This window comes from Saccoglossus kowalevskii, chromosome 11 (assembly GCF_978046115.1).
Source record: "Saccoglossus kowalevskii chromosome 11, keSacKowa6.1, whole genome shotgun sequence".
NCBI classification, from domain to species: domain Eukaryota; kingdom Metazoa; phylum Hemichordata; class Enteropneusta; family Harrimaniidae; genus Saccoglossus; species Saccoglossus kowalevskii.
Window position 1 is genome coordinate 37,109,300 of NC_140651.1, and position 25,790 is coordinate 37,135,089.

The 25,790-nt window shown below is 38.0% G+C and overlaps 1 protein-coding gene across 1 annotated transcript; it reads left to right on the plus strand.

Annotated features, from left to right (window-relative positions):
• Positions 1–8: 8 nt before the first annotated feature.
• Positions 9–25,629, plus strand: LOC100373116 (ubiquitin-conjugating enzyme E2 J1-like). Its single transcript, XM_085505164.1, has 7 exons — positions 9–131; positions 8,211–8,284; positions 19,878–20,009; positions 22,627–22,711; positions 23,131–23,236; positions 24,188–24,320; positions 24,970–25,629. Exons 1-7 carry the CDS (start codon positions 77–79, stop codon positions 25,567–25,569), a joined length of 1,185 nt encoding a protein of 394 aa, XP_085361290.1. The 5' UTR covers positions 9–76; the 3' UTR covers positions 25,570–25,629.
• The last annotated feature ends 161 nt before the right edge of the window (positions 25,630–25,790 follow it).

Consider the following 25,790-nt stretch of genomic DNA (forward strand, 5'->3'; position numbering starts at 1 on the left):
GATATCCAATCAGTTCACTTGTTACATTTCACAACAGACTTGCGCCACGTCAGGGATCAGTGCAGTTTTGGGGTACATGATATACCATAATTTCTCAAAAATGCAGCGAGATTATTCACTCCGTAGCCCAGGTACAGTATCGTATTTACCAGTTATCCGTAGTTTGTAAGTTTTTTTTGCTTGTACACAGGGTCTGTGCTTTGAAATATGGCATCTAGGCACAGTCACTTGGGGGCTGAAAATCAATAAATACTAATTTTCAATAAAAAATTTTTTTTTTGAAAATTAGTGACTGTGCATCTAGGCACTCAGGACATCCGGTCACACGTACAGTTGCTACATCAACATCCCGGCTGTTATCAATAACTTGCGGCGTGTGTGTGCATAGATTCGATGCTTTCCTCTGTGAGCTTTTGTTTACGTCTTCCTGGTATAACCGTTTCAGTATCAACCATCTCACCAACTCACCAATGACATTTATACTGTCCAAGAGACACAAGCTGAAACCATTATCACCAAAAAGCATATTGTATCATTGTTCAACACCCTTAGCAAATTATTCATCTGAATTTGTACAGACTTACATATATATATATATATATTCATATATACAGTGTTCGACCATATTAACAAAATTGAGGCCATCTTTTGACGAAAATCTCCTAGTTTATATCCCCAAACTGCCCTCAACGTTGAGCTTTTTGGGTACAGTTTTCAACTTCCTCCGGAGTACTCAAAATTCAACTGAGTACCCCCCCCCCCCCCCGATTTGCAGATCAAATTATATTTTTCACTATTCAAGTAATAGTGAAACCTGGCATTTTTAAACTTAAAGTTGGTGACAATGTTGCTGTTTAATAATAAGGGTGAGGCATTTAACAATTTCTTCCTCCAATTTTTCACACAAGAGAACATTGTATCAGTGTCAGCAGCTTATTTGTATATATCACAAGGGAGGTTAGACTTGCTTGCAGTCTGTTGCGTCTCTGATAACAAAAATCTTGAAAATAAATATAAATTGCGTCCTGTGACCGCAAAATCCCAACTGACCCAATTTCAGGCTTGTAATCATTGAAATGTCTAATATTTTTCAAACAATCAGAGGACAGGCTAATTAACATATGAACTGAGACCTCGGACACCATACACACTTACTTGAATACTTTCTCGGATCCGAATCACATATGCCATTTTATTTTAGCTTTAATACTAGTAGCTTTGTGGTGAGTGGCTTTTGCAGTAAGCGGGTTTTGTATCTGGTGGGTTTCGCGGGGAGTAGGGCTTTGTCTCAGTAACTGGTCCTTTCATCCTTGTTGAGGATTAAAGTTATATGCTTCTTTAACAACTGCCGCTATTCCGGGAATACCATCCTAGCAGGAGTTCCAAAATAAGACCCATGACCTGATAATGCCTCTAGTTTCAAAGACCAATAAACATTACCATTATGATCTTATTGGTGTTGCAAAGGATAGTTGAATATGGTTTATTGAAGTTAATAATAAACCGTTTTCCAATATAGATAAATTGAAGTATGTAACACACTGTACAACTCAGTCTCAATGAAATAAAGGAATGTATATATATATTTACATTATTATTATATTATACCAGTGTATCACTGCCATGAATGCATCATTGTGATTGGTTGGGAAACTGTTTTAATTTATGCAAGCCATGGTTAAATAGAGCATGATGCACAGTTATGGTGTTCCAAATAAGGCCCCAGAATATGAATACAAGTTTAATGCGTAAACAAATAAAGAGGAGGGCATTTAAATATTAGGGAAATTTTGGGGTAATATTGATAGCATGAAGATATTATATACATATTTTATTTTGGCAGTGGTTAAATAAAAAAAAATGTACAACCTACAATTTTTGCATGCGACATGATTTCGTTGTCTGCAACATAAACATGGCTGAGTATCATGTACGGGAGCTACCAGAGCAAGATTTTCTTGCAGAAACCGAAGAATTCGTTCAGACGGAGAGAAAAAAACGCTTTGCCAATTTTAATGAAATTGATCTTGACAACATTGAGTTGCTAAAAGACGAGATAGCAACCACATAACAAACAGCATGGGGAGTAAAAATTTTGAAGAGCGGTACTCCAAATCAAGCCTATCGGGAATGCGTGCAGCCATCAATCGGTACCTCAACTCGTCACTGTACCACCGAAATATCAATATAATCTATGACAGAGAGTTCAAAGCTGCCAACAACATCTTCGTTGCATTAGTAAAACAGCTCAAGGACTGGACAAAATTTGTCATAAAATGCAAATTACCACCTTCGACTTGAGAAAGTTAAAGTCCAGTGGGGTGATATCAACTGGCGACCTGCTGGGTCTGTTACGTAAAATTTGGTTCGATTTGATCTTTCATTTAGGCCGCAGGGGTCGGAGGGATTTCGAAGTTTGACAAAATATAGCTATCGCATCCAAGAAAGCTACATCAAAACCCAGTATGTAGAATGCACATATTCTGAGAAAACCAAAAATCACCCTGACGAAGATTTCTAAACACAGGCAAAAATGTATGCTACCGGCGGCGAAAATTGTCCTGTTGCAGCATTTCAAATATATTTGTCCAAATTGAACCCAGGGCAAAATGCGTTGTTTCAGAGGCCCCGTGTAAATGTAACACCCACTGACACAGTCTGGTATTGTAATTCACCCGTTGGTGAAAATAAATTGGGATCTATGATGAAAGAGATTTCGGTAGCAGCATATTTGTTGTTTGTTAGAGCAACTGCGTGTACTGTGTTAGATTCAGCAGGAGTTGAAACCAGACACATTATGTATTTCACTGCACATAGAAACGAAGCTAGTGTTTGGTCCTACACCAACAAACTCACCAGTAATCAGAGTCAAGGAATGTCCAGTAATCAGAGTCAAGGAATGTCCAGTATTCTGTCTCGCAGTTTGGGGTATAAAAACAAATCCTCTGATAGAAAAGTGACCATAGCAATTGAAGCAGGTGTTCCCGACAACATCATCTGTACCCCAGAGAACACCGGCATAGTAGCGTCTGAACCAACTCCTGCAGAATCTGGCACCCCTTCTGTTTTTAATACCCACAATCAAAGTATACATGCAGCATCTGCTTTGTTTCATAACTGCACCTTTAGTGGACCAATTAATGTCAACATAACAAACAGAAAATAGAAAATTCGACAACGATAATAATTCCACAGCAGATGTTTTCAAAAATGGCGCACAGTCTGTAATTTCTGCAGATGATAATTTATTCACAGCTATTCATATGTAAATTTAGCGTTCAGCTTGTTCAGTTTATTAAATTTCTAGTTATTTGCTAGTTTCTTGCGTTATAGAAATAAACTTCCTTTGATTGTGATGATATCTAAACTTGCTCTTCTGTGAGTTTCTGTGTACTGAGCGCGAGTGTGTTGGATAGGTGATTAAAGACTGGTTCCAGGGCCCATTTCATCTGATCACCGTGTCGACCAGCAGATGCCCATTACACATCGTTCGAAAACGACTCTTTCTTATTTTGTAAAAAGGTCGAGAGTGCTGAAAATGCTACAGAAATGAAGTTGATATAATATAACAGCAATAAACCACCTCCGGCGGTGGTTTATTGCTTAATTAATGCAATACAACTAATTCAAATTGAAAGAAATTGCAATATAAAATATTCCATAAGTAATACTTCTCAAAGGCGAATTTCGCGGTCAGTGTTATTTACGAAAATATTTGATTATAATTTTATAAACTTGCTTGGCAATACCTAGACTAGCAAAGTTGGGACTTCTTTTTTGTTTTACATAAAAATATAATTAATTGTCAATTTAGCCATTTTAGCATGATCGTGAAAACTAGCGTGACTGCGAAAGAAATCCCGACTGGACGCATCAGCAGGCGACCCACTGCATTGGAGTGAAAACCGGAGCGGAATCACTTGGGTGATTATGCTAATTAAAAGATGTTGACTAGCATTAACAACGAATCAGAGTGCAGCTGTATACGTCATCTCTTATCTACCATATGTTAATGATTGTGACCTTTCACGTCTGAGGTCCCTGTGATTTTGAATATACATTGGACATTAAGATGGGCTTGTTTTCAGTAAACTTGCACTTAAAAAAGTTGAAGTATCCATCTCTGCGATCAAATCGAATCAACCTTTAAAAGGCCACAATTACTTTCACACACCCACTTATTAATAATCAATGAGAAATCATGAATAATTAATAGCAGTTAAATGCCCTGCAGATGCGTCCAGTCTGGATTTCCTTAGCGGTCAGGTTAGTTTTCGCGATCACGCTAAAAGGAATAAAAGAACAATTAATTATTTCTTTTTGAAAAACAAAAAAGAAGTCGGGACTTTGCCAGTCTAGGCAATACCCACCCCAATTAGATATGATATGTATATACTGTAGAATACTTTATTTTCACTTGGAATTTATTTTCGCTATTTTCACTGAAGGGGTGATTCCGTGAAAATAAAATCCAGCGAATATACTTTTTTTCTTATATTTCACATTAAACTCATCAAAAATCAGTGAAAATAAATTTGATACAAAACGCCCAAAAAGCCTTTTCAGCGAAAATTAATTCCAGCGAAAATAAAGTATTTCACAGTATTTTAATAAATAAAATTAAAGATATACTAACAAAAAAATCTCCAACGACGAGTCTCCACACCGGCTTGTCGTAAAACTAATTTTGGACTATCTAAAAACGTGCCAATTTTGTCGTAAATGATCTTCTGCATATGCGTATTGCGTTGCCGGGAATATGTGAGCATAAAAGTTCAGAGGAAAAACTGAGGGATTGTTGTAGACTGGTACGCAATTGACGTCGGCCAGGGAGATATGACGTTTACACAGCTATACGAGAGATTGGTTAAAGCTAACCCCTACTGTGTAGAGAGGAGCAAGCAAGGACATTTCTGTATCATTGCAATGTTTTGTTAGTTATTGTCATAAAGTAGTGTATGTACATATTCCGCCTTGACTTGTACTGAAAATGGTGTTCATGTTGTACCTTGAATGCAGTGTTTTGACTGAAGGTACTTCATCATGACTACATGTACTAGAGCTTGTCTGAAATGGTTATACCTGTGACAGTAATACAGTACGAGATGTGTATATCAACATGTGCCTCCTACAAATAAAGACTTCTTGTTGTTTTTTGATACATTGTGTTCTGTGGTTCAATTCGTAATAGCAGCTCCGTAGTCCTGTGGTTTTAGCAGGATTTTTTTTTTTGGCAGGATTTTTTTTTTTTTCGCCCTCTCGCATTAGATTTGGGGTCTCCAGAGGATGTCATTCATAAAATTAAATCAGTGTGGCCTAACCTGCACAAAAGTAATCAATATTTTTCCTTGCTAGAATGATGTGTAACTTCATACGAGAATCCTGATAAAGTTCACAACTGGCAATTTAGCAATATTAGGATTGTCAACTTCCTGTGAATTTGATTACCTAATGTTTTTAGGTTCATGTGCTGCAAATTACAGAGCACGTACCTAAGCGGCCATCCCCCAGCAAATAATTAAGCCAAGACGTTTTTGATATTGAAATCAGGAAACTCTCCATTTTTACACAATCTGGGAAGTTTGAATTACTAAATGAAGTACAGGACGACAAAGCTGAAAGATCCAAGAACCAACACTTACCAAAAATCTCTTTAGTATAAGGTAGTATAAGGATTATTTGTAAGCATAAGATTGTTACTGTAAAATACTTTATTTTTGCTTGGAATCAATTTTCGCTGAAGGAGTGATTCAGTGAAAATAAAATCCAGCGAATATACCTTTTTTTCTATATTTTTCATTCAACTCACCAAAAATCAGTGAAAATAAATTCCATACAAAATACCCAAAAAGTCTTTTTAGCGAAAATTAATTCAAGTGAAAATAAATTATTTTACAGTATCTGAACTTCATTCATCAATGAAATACTGTGCGATGACGCTATTTCAGGGCCTAACTGATTCAGACTCCTATATTGACTATGTCCCGGGCTGTTTACTTGTCAGTGTCTAACTGTTATATACAGCAAAAGCAAAAGTCAGCAAATGTCAGTTGCCTGTGCCATGAGAGCCGGCCACAGAACCAACACAATCTGTCATCCTTCGCCGCCCACAGCATCGATATGATTTTACATTGCATAGAAATGAACACTAAATGCAGCTATCCTGGTCAGCAATCGAATCATCAATCTTCATGAGTGATGTAACTGGTATTTCCACCTATTTGCTTAGTAGTCCGTGAATGTTGTCAAGTTCGAGAGTGTGTTTTGACGTACAGCGACGTGAACATTATTGCTACAATTTTGGACTTGAACATGTTCTATATTCACCCAAAACAACAACGAACCTAAAACAAAAGTAATCGTCCGATCTAAATAATCTGCGTCTATGAAAATCGAGTCTTATCTCCTTTACGTTTCTGATCAAGAGAAGGTCAAGCCAATCTACCATGATTATTTGCTTATCATCAATTCAACCAAGCTGTTAGATGTTGTTTATTAGAGGTGACCGGGAACCAAAATTTGGGACGTGAATGCCTCCGCGGCAAAAACAGTGATAATAACCAAGGGGTGAGATACTTTTTACATCAGCGATAGCGACGCAATAGATTCCGGGACATGCACTGATCAGTGAAGCCTCGAACTGTCCCAATAGTTACCTAAAGAGACCCATGTTATCATTTAAAAATGTCTAATAAAGTCTAAGTTAGACAACCATGTGTGGGCAACTATTGGGGAAGATCGTTTTTATCCGATATTATCGATAATGTTGAATATTGGAGAAAACCGAACTGTTCCAATAGTTGCCCAGACAGACTTGTATAGCTTAGGCATTTTTAGACAATAGACGATTTTATCGATATTATCAGTAATATCGGAGAAAAATGAACTGTCCCAGTAGTTGCCCAGACAGACCTGTCTAACTTAGACATTTTTAGGCATTACCGGTATTAGACTTTTTTATCAAATAACGTTAAAAAGTGCAATGTCGCGCCTTCCTCAAATATGTTGAATTCTTTCGTTGAAAACATGTTTAGGCAGAAAATTGGGAAACTTTCTTATGGGACATACATACTTAAATGTTTTGTAGATCACTCTGTATGGTTATTCTTTTGATTCAGCCTAAATTCACACATGAAAAGCTATTTACCCTTATGATAAGGTATCAATGTTTGGCTTCTGTTTGGATTGTGTGTAAATATACATGTATTAGAGTTTTGGTATACTGAAAACGTGTTTTTGTTCACATTTGGACGTTTATTGAAATATCCTATGACCGTTTGATGGCATACTTGACAAACTACGAACATTAAGTGTGCATTTCTGTTACATGCATCACAGTTCAATAGGTCATTTTCATTACCTCTAAAAGTCACACATCCAGGTAATTTCATTGGTTTGAAAATCAAAATTGAATTTATTTTATTGATATTTCATCACAAACTTCTAGATTTGACTATTTGTTTTAGCTACTAAAGTGAAATGATACTGTTAGGAACATTAAAATACCTAAATTATGCACGTTTCTAACGAAAATACCAGGGTATATGAACTTTAGGGGTCATGAAAATTGCTTATTCAGACACAGAGACAGAATGTGATTAAGCCTGGCAACTTTTAAACTGGTTGTATACAACATTTTTGCTGTTCCCCGTTTCCTCAAACAAAATATTTGGGAATTGATATTTGTTTTCCAGTGTAAACTTGAATTAAATGTACAAACTGTGTAATACAATAGAATAGAATGGTAAATTGTACATCATACAATTAAAGCATAAAACAGTGTAAACTTGAATTTACTTAGTTCCATGATCTGATTCAAAATATCTGTTATACATGGAAAACATTGTTCATCTTATATATTATTTGCATAATGTTTTTTCAGGTCGGATTTAAAATGACTGAATGCAAATGCTGTTGTAGAGCTATCATGTCATGACATTCATTGACTGATTGCAATCACAATATACAACTACATTATGCATCATGTAATTTGTTTTATGTTCTGATTGACTCTTTTGTGTACTATTGAACCAATGGGGACTTGTCATTACAAGCACTTAATAATTTTGTTTAGTTTCAAAAATAAATACATTCTATGTCTTATATTAAGTACGTAATGAAATACCTTGTGTACTCGCCAATAGAAAAACACTGGATTTACTGTGACAGTGATACAATATCAATGTATTTTGTGTATTTTTATTTTGCAGCGGTCAAGAGGTTGATGAGAGAGGCTCAAGAATTGCGTGAACCAACTGAGAACTTTTATGCTCAACCACTAGATGTAAGTATATGCACAACGTATAATTGTATTGAAAATACCGGGCTTTAACATCCTGTATAGTGTGGCAGGAAGAGGGCCACACACTACATGGTTTCTGATATCAGGAAGAAGGCCACACACTACATGGTTTCTGATATCAGGAAGAAGGCCACACACTACATGGTTTCTGATAGCAGGAAGAGGGCCACACACTACATGGTTTCTGATAGCAGGAAGAGGGCCACACACTACATGGTTTCTGATAGCAGGAAGAGGACCACACACTACATGGTTTCTAATAGCAGGAAGAGGACCACACACTACATGGTTTCTGATAGCAGGAAGAGGGCCACACACTACATGGTTTCTGATGGCAGGAAGAGGGCCACACACTACATGGTTTCTGATATCAGGAAGAAGGCCACACACTACATGGTTTCTGATATCAGGAAGAAGGCCACACACTACATGGTTTCTGATAGCAGGAAGAGGGCCACACACTACATGGTTTCTGATAGCAGGAAGAGGGCCACACACTACATGGTTTCTGATAGCAGGAAGAGGGCCACACACTACATGGTTTCTGATGGCAGGAAGAGGACCACACACTACATGGTTTCTAATAGCAGGAAGAGGACCACACACTACATGGTTTCTGATAGCAGGAAGAGGGCCACACACTACATGGTTTCTGATGGCAGGAAGAGGGTCACACACTACATGGTTTCTGATATCAGGAAGAAGGCCACACACTACATGGTTTCTGATATCAGGAAGAAGGCCACACACTACATGGTTTCTGATAGCAGGAAGAGTGCCACACACTACATGGTTTCTGATAGCAGGAAGAGGGCCACACACTACATGGTTTCTGATAGCAGGAATAGGGCCACACACTACATGGTTTCTGATAGCAGGAAGAGTGCCACACACTACATGGTTTCTGATATCAGGAAGAAGGCCACACACTACATGGTTTCTGATAGCAGGAAGAGTGCCACACACTACATGGTTTCTGATAGCAGGAAGAGGGCCACACACTACATGGTTTCTGATAGCAGGAAGAGGGCCACACACTACATGGTTTCTGATAGCAGGAAGAGGGCCACACACTACATGGTTTCTGATAGCAGGAAGAGGGCCACACACTACATGGTTTCTGATAGCAGGAAGAGGGCCACACACTACATGGTTTCTGATAGCAGGAAGAGGGCCACACACTACATGGTTTCTGATGGCAGGAAGAAGGCCACACACTACATAGTTTCTGATGGCAGGAAGAGGGCCACACACTACATGGTTTCTGATAGCAGGAAGAGGACCACACACTACATGGTTTCTAATAGCAGGAAGAGGACCACACACTACATGGTTTCTGATAGCAGGAAGAGGGCCACACACTACATGGTTTCTGATAGCAGGAAGAGGACCACACACTACATGGTTTCTGATAGCAGGAAGAGGGCCATACACTACATGGTTTCTGATGGCAGGAAGAGGACCACACACTACATGACCACACACTACATGGTTTCTGATAGCAGGAAGAGGGCCACACACTACATGTACAGGGTTTCTGATAGCAGGAAGAGAGCCACACACTACATGGTTTCTGATAGCAGGAAGAGGACCACACACTACATGGTTTCTGATAGCAGGAAGAGGGCCATACACTACATGGTTTCTGATGGCAGGAAGAGGACCACACACTACATGACCACACACTACATGGTTTCTGATAGCAGGAAGAGGGCCACATACTACATGTACATTGTTTCTGATAGCAGGAAGAGGGCCATACACTACATGGTTTCCGATGGCAGGAAGAGGACCACACACTACATGGTGTCTGATGGCAGGAAGAGGACCACACACTACATGGTTTCTGATGGCAGGAAGAGGGCCACACACTACATGGTTTCTGATAGTAGGAAGAGGGCCACACACTACATGGTTTCTGATAGCAGGAAGAAGACCACACACTACATGGTTTCTGATAGCAGAAAGAGGGCCACACACTACATGGTTTCTGATAGCAGGAAGAGAACCAGACACTACATGGTTTCTGATAGCAGGAAGAGGGCCACACACTACATGGTTTCTCATAGCAGGAAGAGGGCCACACACTACATGGTTTCTGATGGCAGGAAGAGGGCCACATACTACATGGTTTCTGATAGCAGGAAGAGGACCACACACTACATGGTTTCTGATGGCAGGAAGAGGGTCACACACTACATGGTTTCTGATATCAGGAAGAAGGCCACACACTACATGGTTTCTGATATCAGGAAGAAGGCCACACACTACATGGTTTCTGATAGCAGGAAGAGTGCCACACACTACATGGTTTCTGATAGCAGGAAGAGGACCACACACTACATGGTTTCTGATAGCAGGAAGAGGGCCACACACTACATGGTTTCTGATAGCAGGAAGAGGGCCACACACTACATGGTTTCTGATAGCAGGAAGAGGGCCACATACTACATGGTTTCTGATAGCAGGAAGAGGGCCACACACTACATGGTTTCTGATAGCAGGAAGAGGGCCACACACTACATGGTTTCTGATAGCAGGAATAGGGCCACACACTACATGGTTTCTGATAGCAGGAAGAGGGCCACACACTACATGGTTTCTGATAGCAGGAATAGGGCCACACACTACATGGTTTCTGATAGCAGAAAGAGGGCCACACACTACATGGTTTCTGATAGCAGGAAGAGGGCCACACACTACATGGTTTCTGATAGCAGGAATAGGGCCACACACTACATGGTTTCTGATAGCAGGAAGAGGGCCACACACTACATGGTTTCTGATAGCAGGAAGAGGGCCACACACTACATGGTTTCTGATGGCAGGAAGAAGGCCACACACTACATGGTTTCTGATAGCAGGAAGAGGACCACACACTACATGGTTTCTAATAGCAGGAAGAGGACCACACACTACATGGTTTCTGATGGCAGGAAGAGGGCCACACACTACATGGTTTCTGATAGCAGGAAGAGGGCCACACACTACATGGTTTCTGATGGCAGGAAGAGGGCCACACACTACATGGTTTCTGATAGCAGGAAGAGGGCCACACACTACATGTACATGGTTTCTGATAGTAGGAAGAGGGCCACACACTACATGGTTTCTGATAGCAGGAAGAAGACCACACACTACATGGTTTCTGATAGCAGAAAGAGGGCCACACACTACATGGTTTCTGATAGCAGGAAGAGGACCAGACACTACATGGTTTCTGATAGCAGGAAGAGGGCCACACACTACATGGTTTCTGATAGCAGGAAGAGGGCCACACACTACATGGTTTCTGATAGCAGGAAGAGGGCCACACACTACATGGTTTCTGATAGCAGGAAGAGGGCCACACACTACATGGTTTCTGATGGCAGGAAGAGGGCCACACACGACATGGCCACACACTACATGGTTTCTGATAGCAGAAAGAGGGCCACACACTACATGGTTTCTGATAGCAGGAAGAGGGCCACACACTACATGGTTTCTGATAGCAGGAAGAGGGCCACATACTACATGGTTTCTGATAGCAGGAAGAGGACCACACACGACATGGCCACACACTACATGGTTTCTGATAGCAGGAAGAGGGCCACACACTACATGGTTTCTGATAGCAGGAAGAGGGCCACACACTACATGGTTTCTGATAGCAGGAAGAGGGCCACACACAACATGGTTACTGATAGCAGGAAGAGGACCACACACTACATGGCCACACACTACATGGTTTCTGATAGCAGGAAGAAGGACACACACTACATGGTTTCTGATAGCAGGAAGAGGGCCACACACAACATGGTTTCTGATAGCAGGAAAAGGACCACACACTACATGGCCACACACTACATGGTTTCTGATAGCAGGAAGAGGACCACACACTACATGGTTTCTGATAGCAGGAACTTCGAAGAGGGCCACACACTACATGTACAGGGTTTCTGATAGCAGAAAGAGGGCCACACACTACATGGTTTCTGATGGCAGGAAGAGGGCCACACACTACATGGTTTCTGATAGCAGGAAGAGGGCCACACACTACATGGTTTCTGATGGCAGGAAGAGGGCCACACACTACATGGTTTCTGATATCAGGAAGAGGGCCACACTACATGATAGGGCTAGGTTTATGAGAACATGACAGGGAAATTTACATGTCACCAAAGAGGTGGCAGTAGCACTGTAGACTACACAATTGTTAGTCATAGCCTTTTTGATCAAGTCAATCTTTTTCACATTCATCCTCTTAATTTATACCTTTCAGACCACTGCCAAATCTCTTCACACCTAAAAACAAACGCAATATTAAATTATACCAAATCTAAAGAAACGTGTACTGCACCAAAAACAAACTTCACTTACCTTTGGAATGAACATTCCAAACTGCAATTTAGTAATGCTTTACAGACAAAAGATATATGTAAACTTATTTATAATTTTAATAATACTAATTTTAACAATGACAGAGATTCTGTTAATACAGCAAGTACTTTATTGTCAAACATACTTTTTGAGGCAGCTGATATAAGTTTAAAAAAACGTAAAATTAAAAATATTTCATCTACAAAACATAAAATTACTAAATCAAAGTGGTTTAATAATGACCTCCTAAATTTAAAGAAGGAAATACAGAATCTTTCATCTAAATTCAGTAAAGACCCAAACAATAAACATTTGAGATTCAAATGCTATAATCTTAAACGTGAATACAAACGAATGCTGAACAAAAGAAAGAGAGAATATAAAAATGAAATCCTAAATAAATTAGACAATCTTGGAAAATCCCACCCTGATAAATACTGGGAAATGATAAATGAATTGAAAGGCAAGCAACAGGAAATAAATAACTCTGAAAATATTGAGGACCAAAAATGGTATGAACATTTCAAAAATCTAAATGAATCTAAATCTGACAACAGATACATTGAAGAAACTAGTTGCCTTCCAGACTACACATCATCCTCTGTAGACAGCCTGGATGGATTTATCTCTGAACTAGACATCCAAAGGGCAATTAACAACTTAAAAAATGGTAAAGCTACAGGTACAGACAGGATTAAAAATGAAATGATTAAAACAGGGCGCAATGCATTAATTAAACCCCTGCAAAAACTATTCAATTTAATCTTAGCAAGTGGCAATTTTCCTACCAACTGGAACATAGGTATTATCACACCTATACACAAACAAGCAGCCTGTCGGCTGAGATAGCTCCGCTGTTAGCAATGCACATGGCAATTAAAGAACAGAAGATATCATTAGAAAATGAACAAATCTGTAGTACCTATATATGTAGTACCTATATATGTAATATCAAAGCAATTGGACTTGCGGTTTTCAACAAGAAGTCGAAAATATCACTTTTTACCAAAAATTACAAAAATATTCACCGAAATTAGAGAATTAAAGATATCATTACAAAATGAACAAATCTGAGAGAGGTCCACATGTAGTACCTATATATGTAATATCAAAGCAATTGGACTTGCGGTTTTCAACAAGAAGTCGAAAATATCACTTTTTACCAAAAATATTACAAAAATATTCACCAAAATTAGAGAATTGAAGATATCATTACAAAATGAACAAATCTGAGAGAGGTCCACATGTAGTACCTATATATGTAATATCAAAGCAATTGGACTTGCGGTTTTCAACAAGAAGTCGAAAATATCACTTTTTACCAAAAATGACAAAAATATTCACCAAAATTAGAGAATTAAAGATATCATTACAAAATGAACAAATCTGAGAGAGGTCCACATGTAGTACCTATATATGTAATATCAAAGCAATTGGACTTGCGGTTTTCAACAAGAAGTCGAAAATATCACTTTTTACTAAAAATGACAAAAATATACACCAAAATTAGAGAATTGAAGATATCATCATGAAATGAACAAATCTGAGAGAGGTCTACCCAAGGTACATATACACCAAGTATCATAGCATTCAGGCTTGTAGTTTTCAAGAAGAAGTCGAAAAAGTAAAACATTGACACGGACGACGACGGACGACGACGACGGACGACGACGACGGACAATCACTCATATGATAAGCTCCGCTCGACAAAGTCGACAGCGGAGCTAAAAAGGTGACAAAGCCAACCCAGACAACTATAGGGGTATAACTCTGCTCAATACTCTGAGCAAACTGTTTACATCCATCATGAAACAAAGGCTTACAGTTTATCTACAAGAAAAGAACTATATAATTAAAGAACAAATTGGATTCATGCCAAAATTTGGCACAAGAGACCACATTTTTGTTCTTAAACAGCTGCTAACTAAATATCTTCAAAATAAAAAATATATATTTGCCTGTTTCATAGACTTCCAAAAGGCCTTTGATTCAGTTTGGCACCATGGCCTACAGTACTCATTTCGCCGAACCTCCCGCCCGCTTCCGGATTTCGATCGCTTTTTTTTCGCTCGCTTTGTTCAATCCGACCGCGCAATTTCCGCTTTTTTTTCGACCGCGCAAATCTGGAAGTATCCGCTCGCGCAATCGCTCGCTCGCTCGCTCGCTCGCTCGCTCGCCTGACAGCACAACCGCCCGCATTTACAGTTCATTACCTACTGTTTCATGTACAAGTGTATCATTTTTGTTTTTATGATGTTAAAATAAGAATAAATACAATTAGAAATTTATAGAACGACCGTTGAAAAAAATACGGTGGATCACACGGCCATATAAAATTGGTGATAATAATGTACACCATAAACAAGATCGAACCAAACATGTGAAATCAAATACGACACTGACACAGACACAACTAATATGAAATAAAACCATTCTATTTTTGGTGGAGAGCGAAAAATGTCTACTGTAGAGTACGGTATTCGTTGAGTTAAACCGTGTGTAGGGTTGACGGTTGTCATGCACGCATGGTTTGGGTTTAACACGGGTCAAGTTGTAGTTATGTTAAAATCCGTGGCACCTATAACAATTGAAGAATATCTGCAGGAATAGTAAGACTGTGAAAAAAACGACTGATCGATTGTTATAGAATGACCGTAGTGTACAATTTGTCAAACAAATACAATACTTGCAAATGTAATGTCGGCCAGCGCCCATCTTACTTGTCCGAAGTTGTCGACACCGACTTCACTGGAGATCGCGTTTTCTAACTAGGCGGCTGGCAAGCGGACTAACACGTTACATAAATCTGTTAAATTACAATTATGGTTTTTATGTTTGCGCCCAATGTCTCGTTATAAAATAAAGGATTCAAATTTTGCAGGGTATTCCGTTTTTTGCGAACTCTGGGCGAAATACTTTCATGAGCTGTACGTAGTTCACTTACAGCCAAAACAAAGTCGGCTTGGACATTAAGTTGTGAGACGCGAAAAAACAAACGCTGCCAGTGATTGATTACGTTCACTGAATAAAAGAACAAAATAAACGCAATCAAAGGCGCCGACCACACGCTTTGAAAATAAATAGAACGCGTTGCTAAGAGGAATCGCATCTGCATCTCGACGACGTCTCCGGTCATGAGCAGGGTTTGCTGCGTCTTAGAAAAATTTAAAGGTAAAAAGGAATCAGTGTCGGGGAACCATTCACAATGTTTGCATGAAAAATCCCACGCGAAAGCGTTTTTTTTTCTTCCTGTTACAAACACTATGATACCTGAATCCCGATTAATTCATAAATATGAATCGGTAAGGGTCAATTTCCTGCAATCCTTCAAGATTAAATTTGCCTCCTAAAATCTTTCTAACGATGAGCTGGAAGATTGCCATAATTGAGTGCCACCATTTCTGTTCTAAGATTTATTCAGTATAATAATACAAATGTTCACCCCAACAGAAGTGGACATACAGTTTTAGCGACCCGAAGAGCTCATTGTCAACCGAGGCGAAGCTCTACGATAAAGACTTTCCGTTCCCAAAAAATAATAAGAAGAAAAAAACTTCTCGTTCCCGACATTACGAAATTCTTTTGTTTTGGGGAAAAAACCTGGAAAAAAAACTGATTTTGACAAAATAATTTAGAAATTGATATTAAGAATAATTCATAACGAAATCTATTTCATATGTACCCATAATTTTTTGTCGTAATTACTGATTACACACGAATATTACAGAAAAAAATAATTTGCTATATTATCTATATTTGTGCCTTTTATTTGTTTTGAATCGTGACTGAAAGGAGCTAGATGAAATTACAAACTATGTAGTGTGTTCGACAACTCGTGTATGAACAACAATTTTAATAAATATGATTTTACTTGGTAAAATTACTGTATTTTTCTACATAAAAACAAAAGAATTTCACAATGTCTTTGTTATCATAGCGTTGTTGGTAATAGTTGAAAATGATACATCCACGTGAACCTGCTTATATGAGATCGAAGGAGTCTGTTTTCAACAGCCGTATACATCTAACTGCGTCATCGCTAAGTTTCCTTGTGGACCACGAGTTCTGTTCCTTGTTTGCACGTTTTCATGTTCACACAATCGCAGACATTATTTGTAAGGGTGCCCTTTGAAATGGCACATTTTCTCGATGTTTTAGCGAGTACTCCGCGAGTATATGGCTTGTTCTCACATCAGCATAATTTTCCTCGAGTTCACTCATCGCTTTCCCACATGCACTTCTCGTTCTTTGCTGCTAACTTTTTTTGCACTCTAATATGGTGTTGTTTTTGTCTTTCTAAACATCGAGTTTATTTTTGACATTCAACGAGATCGCTTGAATTTTGAATTTGATGACGGTTCGAATTTATCCACTTTTACAGTGATCAACATTGCGTTCGAGTAGTAATTACAAGCCTGATTTACATTTTTCTTGCGGTGTTTTTCGTCAATGTATTAAATATAAGTGCTTTGGGAAATAACATAATTATATTGCGCGAGTGAAAGAATTTGGTGAGACTGTCACAACACGTTTTATTTATTTCCAACGCGCGTGGTCGGCGCCTCTGATTGCGATTATTTTGTATTTTTGTTTTCAAAATGTATCACTGGCTGCGTTTGTTTTGTTTTCCTCAACAAATTAACTGTTCCGAGATCTCTTTCATTTTTCGTCCGGCTGCTGCCAATCCAATAATTCGTCGCCGCATGTACTCAGACAAGCGATTAATCGTCACAATCATTATACTAGTAGTTTAAGTCCAATTGATTTGTAGAAATTCAGCTATGCGATAATTATATGTGCAGTTTTGTTTTGCGCACCCAGACACGAGCAAAAGTTAACCAATAGATTTTCTGAACTACAGCATTCGTATTACTTATGCAAATTGAGTAAGGGTCATAGTGCGAGTTGCGTTCAAAAATAACAAAGTGTCAAATTATTTTGAGCGCCGTTCGGAATAAATTTAGTCAAAATCACACACAGAAACACACACACAACACACAAACACTAGTACTCAATACATATCGCGATTGACCAGTTATATAGCTGCTTGAACTACACACACAAGGACGTAAATATGTAAATACAGGTCACAGTTCGACTTGCGTAGCAAACGTTACAATGTGTCAAGTGATTTGAAGGCGTCTTTGTTCCAAAACAGAGAAGCAATAGGCGTTGTGTTTTGAATCGTCATTAAAACCTAAATTTATTACGAATAAAAACTTAAGTTTATACATACAATGTACGATCATTGTTACTCCAGCGGTCGGCTGGCAAGCGGACGATGTTTCTGAAGCCAGCCATAGCAGGAGTGAGCGAGCGAACAAAAGCGAGCGAGCGAGCGAACGAGCGAACAAAAGCGAGCGAGCGAGCGAACAAAAGCGAACGCGAGCGAGCGGAAAAAAAGCGGTCGGTTTCCGGTCGGAAAGCAGCGAGCGGTCGGAAATTAAGCGATAAGCGGTCGGAAAAAAAGCGATAAAAGCGGGAGGTTGGGCGGAATGAGTACTGTATTATACAAACTAAGACAAATTGGCATTTCTGGCAATTTCTATCAAGTAATTAAAAACATCTATCAAAACTCAACAAGTACAGTCAAAACCAAAAATGGCATGACTAAATGTTTCCCTGTTCAAAGAGGCATCAGACAAGGGGATGGCCTTAGCCCTCTCCTTTTTAATATATTCGTGAACGATATTAAATCACACATTGAATCTGGCAAAAATGACCCACCAATGCTACTAAACAATAGGCTCTCTTGCTTACTTTATGCTGATGACTTGGTTCTTTTGTCAGAAACAAGTAGTGGTTTACAAAACGCTATTAACAATCTACAGGATTACTGCAAACAATGGATGCTACATATAAACATTTCTAAATCTAAATCAATGATCTTCAATAAATCAGGCAAGCTTCTAAATAATTTCAAATTCCAAATCAATGGCTCTGAATTAGAGAGAGTCTCAGCATATAAATATCTTGGAATGAAACTAAATTTAACAGGGAAATTTGATGTAGCACAACAGGATCTGAAAAATAGGGCACTGAAGGCATGTTTCAAAATTAAACAGCTACTATATTCAGAAACATTAATCCCAATTAAAATATACTTAAAAATGTTTGACTCAATGATCAAACCAATTCTTTTATACTGTTGTGAAATTTGGGCGGGTGACATTGTGAATAATAAAAAATACTTTATGAATCTCATGTCACCCATGGAAAAAATGCACATTAAATATTGCAAATTCCTACTCAAGGTCAATAGTAGAGCAACAAACATTATCACTGGCATCAAACAAATGTTAAAATATTGGCTTAGAATTAAAAAAATGCCTGATAATACACTAATATATGATGCGTACAAGCTTGGCATCGCTCTAGACAATTCTGGCACTCAAAACTGGGTATCCAGCATAAAAAATTGCCTAGAGTATACAAGCATGGAAAGTGCATGGAGTGATAAAAACATAGAAGATAACTTTATTGAACAAATAACTGACAAACTAATAACCAAATTTAAAGTACATGCCAGGAACACTCTAAACAACGATAATAAAGGCATCAACCACAAAAATAAACTTCGTACCTATAGGCAGCTAAAAAAGGACTTTACATTTGAAAAATACTTAGATATAATAAAAAACCCGCATCATCGATCTTCATTATCAAAATTTAGACTAAGTGCTCATGTTTTGCAGATTGAAATGGGAAGATACAGTAATGTAGAAATAAGTGACAGAAAATGTCCAGTCTGTGATGAAAATGAAATAGAGGATGAAGAACACTTCCTGCTCAAATGTAAACTCTACACAAATGTGAGAGAACCCCTAATTACCATGACAAAACATCTTAATAATATTACATCAAATGAAGAAAAAATGATAGCCATAATGACTAGTGATAATGAGTCAATTATAATAGAACTGTCGAAATATATTTACAACTGTTTCAATCTGAGAGAAGAAAATATTAAAAAAAACAGTATGTCATCTGCCTCAAAATCTAAATAGTTACATGTATTTTAATTTTATTTAATGTGTTTAATGTTATTTTTTTATTTTTACTTCTTTTTTTTTTTCTATACTTTATTGTACACTTTTGTCAAGATCCTAATAAGGATACGATTACAATAAAGATTATTATTATTATACTGTACTATGCCAACCCTAAATGTGATAAATAAATATTTTCCTGTTTTTGTAATATTTTTGTTTAGGACAATTTATTTGAATGGCACTTCACAGTTCGTGGTCAGTCAGACACAGAATTTGATGGCGGTATATACCATGGCAGAATAACTTTTCCACCAGAATATCCAATGAAACCACCAAGCATAATGTTATTTACAGTAAGTATCTTGGGATTATTGGTAAGGGTGTTGGGTTATTTGTATCTACATGTAGGGATGGGAGTGAATTGTGGGTAGTTATTTGTATCTACATGTAGGGATGGGAGTGAATTGTGGGTAGTTATTTGTATCTACATGTAGGGATAGCAGTGAATTGTGGGTAGTTATTTGTATCTACATGTAGGGATAGCAGTGAATTGTGGATAGTTATTTGTATCTACATGTAGGGATAGCAGTGAATTGTGGGTAGTTATTTGTATCTACATGTAGGGATGGGAGTGAATTGTGGGTAGTTATTTGTATCTACATGTAGGGATGGGAGTGAATTGTGGGTAGTTATTTGTATCTACATGTAGGGATAGCAGTGAATTGTGGGTAGTTATTTGTATCTACATGTAGGGATGGCAGTGAATTGTGGGTAGTTATTTGTATCTACATGTAGGGATGGCAGTGAATTGTGGGTAGTTATTTGTATCTACATGTAGGGATGGGAGTGAATTGTGGGTAGTTATTTGCATCTACATGTAGGGATGGGAGTGAATTGTGGGTAGTTATTTGTATCTACATGTAGGGATGGGAGTGAATTGTGGGTAGTTATTTGTATCTACATGTGGGGATGGGAGTGAATTGTGGGTAGTTAATTGTATCTACATGTAGGGATGGGAGTGAATTGTGGGTAGTTATTTGTATCTACATGTAGGGATGGCAGTGAATTGTGGGTAGTTATTTGTTTCTACATGTAGGGATGGCAGTGAATTGTGGGTAGTTATTTGTATCTACATGTAGAGATAAGAGTGAATTGTGGGTAGTTATTTGTATCTACATGTAGGGATAGCAGTGAATTGTGGGTAGTTATTTGTATCTACATGTAGGGATGGCAGTGAATTGTGGGTAGTTATTTGTATCTACATGTAGGGATGGGAGTGAATTGTGGGTAGTTATTTGTATCTACATGTAGGGATAACAGTGAATTGTGGGTAGTTATTTGTATCTAGATGTAGGGATAGCAGTGAATTGTGGGTAGTTATTTGTATCTACATGTAGGGATGGGAGTGAATTGTGGGTAGTTATTTGTATCTACATGTAGGGATAGCAGTGAATTGTGGATAGTTATTTGTATCTACATGTAGGGATAGCAGTGAATTGTGGGTAGTTATTTGTATCTACATGTAGGGATGGGAGTGAATTGTGGGTAGTTATTTGTATCTACATGTAGGGATAGCAGTGAATTGTGGGTAGTTATTTGTATCTACATGTAGGGATGGCAGTGAATTGTGGGTAGTTATTTGTATCTACATGTAGGGATGGCAGTGAATTGTGGGTAGTTATTTGTATCTACATGTAGGGATGGGAGTGAATTGTGGGTAGTTATTTGCATCTACATGTAGGGATGGGAGTGAATTGTGGGTAGTTATTTGTATCTACATGTAGGGATGGGAGTGAATTGTGGGTAGTTATTTGTATCTACATGTGGGGATGGGAGTGAATTGTGGGTAGTTAATTGTATCTACATGTAGGGATGGGAGTGAATTGTGGGTAGTTATTTGTATCTACATGTAGGGATGGCAGTGAATTGTGGGTAGTTATTTGTTTCTACATGTAGGGATGGCAGTGAATTGTGGGTAGTTATTTGTATCTACATGTAGGGATGGGAGTGAATTGTGGGTAGTTATTTGTATCTACATGTAGGGATAGCAGTGAATTGTGGGTAGTTATTTGTATCTACATGTAGGGATGGCAGTGAATTGTGGGTAGTTATTTGTATCTACATGTAGGGATGGGAGTGAATTGTGGGTAGTTATTTGTATCTACATGTAGGGATAACAGTGAATTGTGGGTAGTTATTTGTATCTAGATGTAGGGATAGCAGTGAATTGTGGGTAGTTATTTGTATCTACATGTAGGGATGGGAGTGAATTGTGGGTAGTTATTTGTATCTACATGTAGGGATGGGAGTGAATTGTGGGTAGTTATTTGTATCAACATGTAGGGATGGGAGTGAATTGTGGGTAGTTATTTGTATCTACATGTAGGGATGGCAGTGAATCGTGGGTAGTTATTTGTATCTACATGTAGGGATGGGAGTGAATTGTGGGTAGTTATTTGTATCTACATGTAGGGATGGGAGTGAATTGTGGGTAGTTATTTGTATCTACATGTAGGGATAGCAGTGAATTGTGGGTAGTTATTTGTATCTACATGTAGGGATGGGAGTGAATTGTGGGTAGTTATTTGTATCTACATGTAGGGATGGGAGTGAATTGTGGGTAGTTATTTGTATCTACATGTAGGGATGGCAGTGAATTGTGGGTAGTTATTTGTATCTACATGTAGGGATGGCAGTGAATTGTGGTTAGTTATTTGTATCTACATGTAGGGATGGCAGTGAATTGTGGTTAGTTATTTGTATCTATCTAGGATTTGGAGGATAAGGGTGATGGTTTGGTGGCGTCTCAGAAAAGAAAGTAATGTTGGTGGTTGATTGATTCATGCTTGCTTGTTTCATCTGTGATTAATACAAGTTTTGTTGCATCAGCAATATATGAATGTGGATCATGAATGTTTTGTTCGTACATAGCATATCCCTTATTATAATTACTCACAAATTTAATTACAGCCAAATGGTAGATTTGAAATCGGTAAAAAAATATGTCTTTCTATATCCGGTTATCATCCAGAAACATGGCAGCCATCTTGGAGTAGTAAGTATTTGCTAATACATTTGTAGTAACATGTGTATGTTTTAATATACTGCTTTCCGTGCAATCCATCTATCATAACAAGTTAGTTTACTTTTGAAATGTGTGCGTGTCTCAAGAATCACTAATCATGTTACATAGTAGTTTGGGATGATCCACAGACGTGGTAGAAATCGATGCAAATGGATAAATTATCAGATGTTCCACTGATATCTCAAAAACTACTCAACATTTTTCAATGAAACTTGCTGCATATATAATTACACATTTTAAGGTATTATAAATTTACTTTTAAATTACAATTTCAATTTATTCTTAAAAAATGTCAGCCATGTCCCTTTTTGTGCCAGGGTGTCAACATCTTGACATTTGTTGGATTATAGTTTTTAATCAATAACTTCCAATTCATGTATTATTTTCAGTTCGTACTGTTCTCTTAGCAATCATCGGTTTTATGCCGACACACGGACATGGTGCTATCGGATCACTGGATTATACTCCAGATGAAAGAAAATTATTAGCAAAGCGGTATGTTGACTGTCAGTAGTGTTTGTGAGATTGACATTTGGTTTTCTGTCAGTAGTGGTAACATAAGGTTATCATGAGTTGGTGTGTATGTGGTATAGCTGGACTGCATTCATGGTATGAACAAGGGCATTGTCTGAATCACATGGTTTGTTGGTGTCGACTCGAAAAACCCGTGTGGGATTAGCCTGGTTAAACATGTATTTTATGTTAAACAAATGGCCAAGTTTGATTGGATGCGCCGATTGGAACCCCAAAAGTTTTTTATGCCATTATGTTGCAGGATGTTTGTGGCATACCTCGTCAGCAAAGTGACAAATATTTATGTTGACCATGTTTTAACAAAGGAACGAACCTGTCAACTCTGGAAAAAATCTCAAAAACTCTACTTGACTGATAATTGCCACTCCCTGTTCTCATCTTTTTGCAGCTAGTAATTCCTCAATTGCATGGTTTTCGTGACTGTTGAGGCTTGTGATCTGTTCCCCATTTAAAAAAAAAACTCGCTCCACTGTATTTTGATACAAAATAGCTGATTGGCTGTTTATTTTTGTTGCATCTCCCCTCCTTGTCGTTAAGGGCATCTATGAAATACACACTGTAGTTGTTGTTTAATCTGCTAAGGGTTAGTTTAGAGGAGTGACCCAAAACAAATGTTCTTGGCTGGCAAAGATGGAACAAGGGTAGCATTACAACTATTTATGTATAATCTCCTTTTTTAAGGACTATATACTGTAAAATCTGTATTAGAAGCCGCGACTTCTATTAAAATGGTACAATGCAACAGAGGGGATGCGGCTTCTATTAGAGCATCTACACATATGAGAAATGATGAATTTTTGGTTCTCAATTGTACAAAAAGATTAGGTGTGACTTCTATTAGGGATGCGGCTTCTAATACAGATTTTACGGTAATCTGTAGGATGTCGTATTTCAATAAATTAATTCTTATAGATCGCAGGAATGGAAATGTAAAGATTGTGATATAACAATGAAAGGTGTATTAAAAGAACCAAATCCTCATTCCACCACAACACAACAAGAAAACCAGGAAGCACAGCAATTAGCAGCACAGATCAACTTTAAGGTCTGTATATATTCATAAGAGTATATCTGTTTTAGGAAACTTGTGTCATTGATGCTATGGGAAAAATAGACATGTCATACTTGAAATATATATTCATATACACTTGGCAGAGCATTCAAACAAATGCATTCAAAAAAGATAATAATGAATATCTTAAGTTTGACCATTTTCCTACTGACCCACTGACTGAAATTATTTTACACCATAAATTCTGATCGTATGTGAATATATATTGTGCATATTTTTTGTGATCATTTTTGTTTGGTCATTAGAAAATATTATGGACAATGCAATTCATTTTGCAATTTTAATTCTACCAAAAAAAAAACTACCGGGGGGGGGGGGGGGTTGCATTCTCCCTAATAGTCACACATGGTGAGCGTAAATTGTCTTCGGTCAATGTGACCCCTTGTTCAGTTGCAGGTGTCGGGATCCAAGCAAAAGCCACGACAGGGGTTCACGACTTACCGAGGGGCCTTGTAAAGAATAGAATTTTTGAAAGCCATCCAACTACCTGCAACTTACTGAGGCGTGACTTAGCAAGGGATCACTGTGTATATATACTTGATGAGACATAACTTGTGTACTAGTACTTGGACAAGACTTGTTTGTTCATGTAATGAAGAATTTATTGTTATTTTATTTTTAGGAAGAGACAAAAAAAAATGGATCAACATCTACTGATAGCACTCAACCTGCAATACAAAATCAGCCTATTCCTCCAAATGCATTGGCTGCTGCTTTTCAACAACAATTACAAATGCCTTTGCCATCAATGTTTTACATGTCACCTCAGTTCCAAGCTATGTTACCTCCAGGCATGCAGCCATCTAATTTGCAACAACAACAACAACAACAACAACTGCAGCAGCAGCAGCGTCCAGAACAAGAAAACCATAGACAAATCACAAACAGCACTGAAACTGACAACCAACAGAATTCTGACGTATCAGTACCCAACAGTCCTGAAGGAGATGCAACTGGTATAAGACGACGACGACGACACCACATACATCAAGAAAGAAGAGAGACACAAACAGTGTCTGGAAGACAAGACAGGTCTAGGGCAGAAGTACATATACCTAATAGGCGACAACAAGGAGATAATACAGCTGTGGGTGCAATGGAGAATCCAAGAGCAACTAGTGGCTCTCTAGTTTTAATTGTTATTTTAAGTATAGTCATTGCTATTCTGATGTTAAGAAGATTGTATATAACATATGAATACAAGTTTGATTATGATTTGTAATTTGTCATCCATCAACAGAAGACTATATTAATAAAGCTTATTATATTTTAGCAATGCTAATGCTAACTGCCCATTCATTTGGATCTACATGTTTGTCCCAGGGCCAGCTGTCCAACAAAATTACTCTCAATATCTTTCATTGAAAACAAACTTTCTTTATCACTTCAGCACCATGTGAGCAGTTGCTTCAAATTTTAATGAGATAAAAAAGTTCTATCACA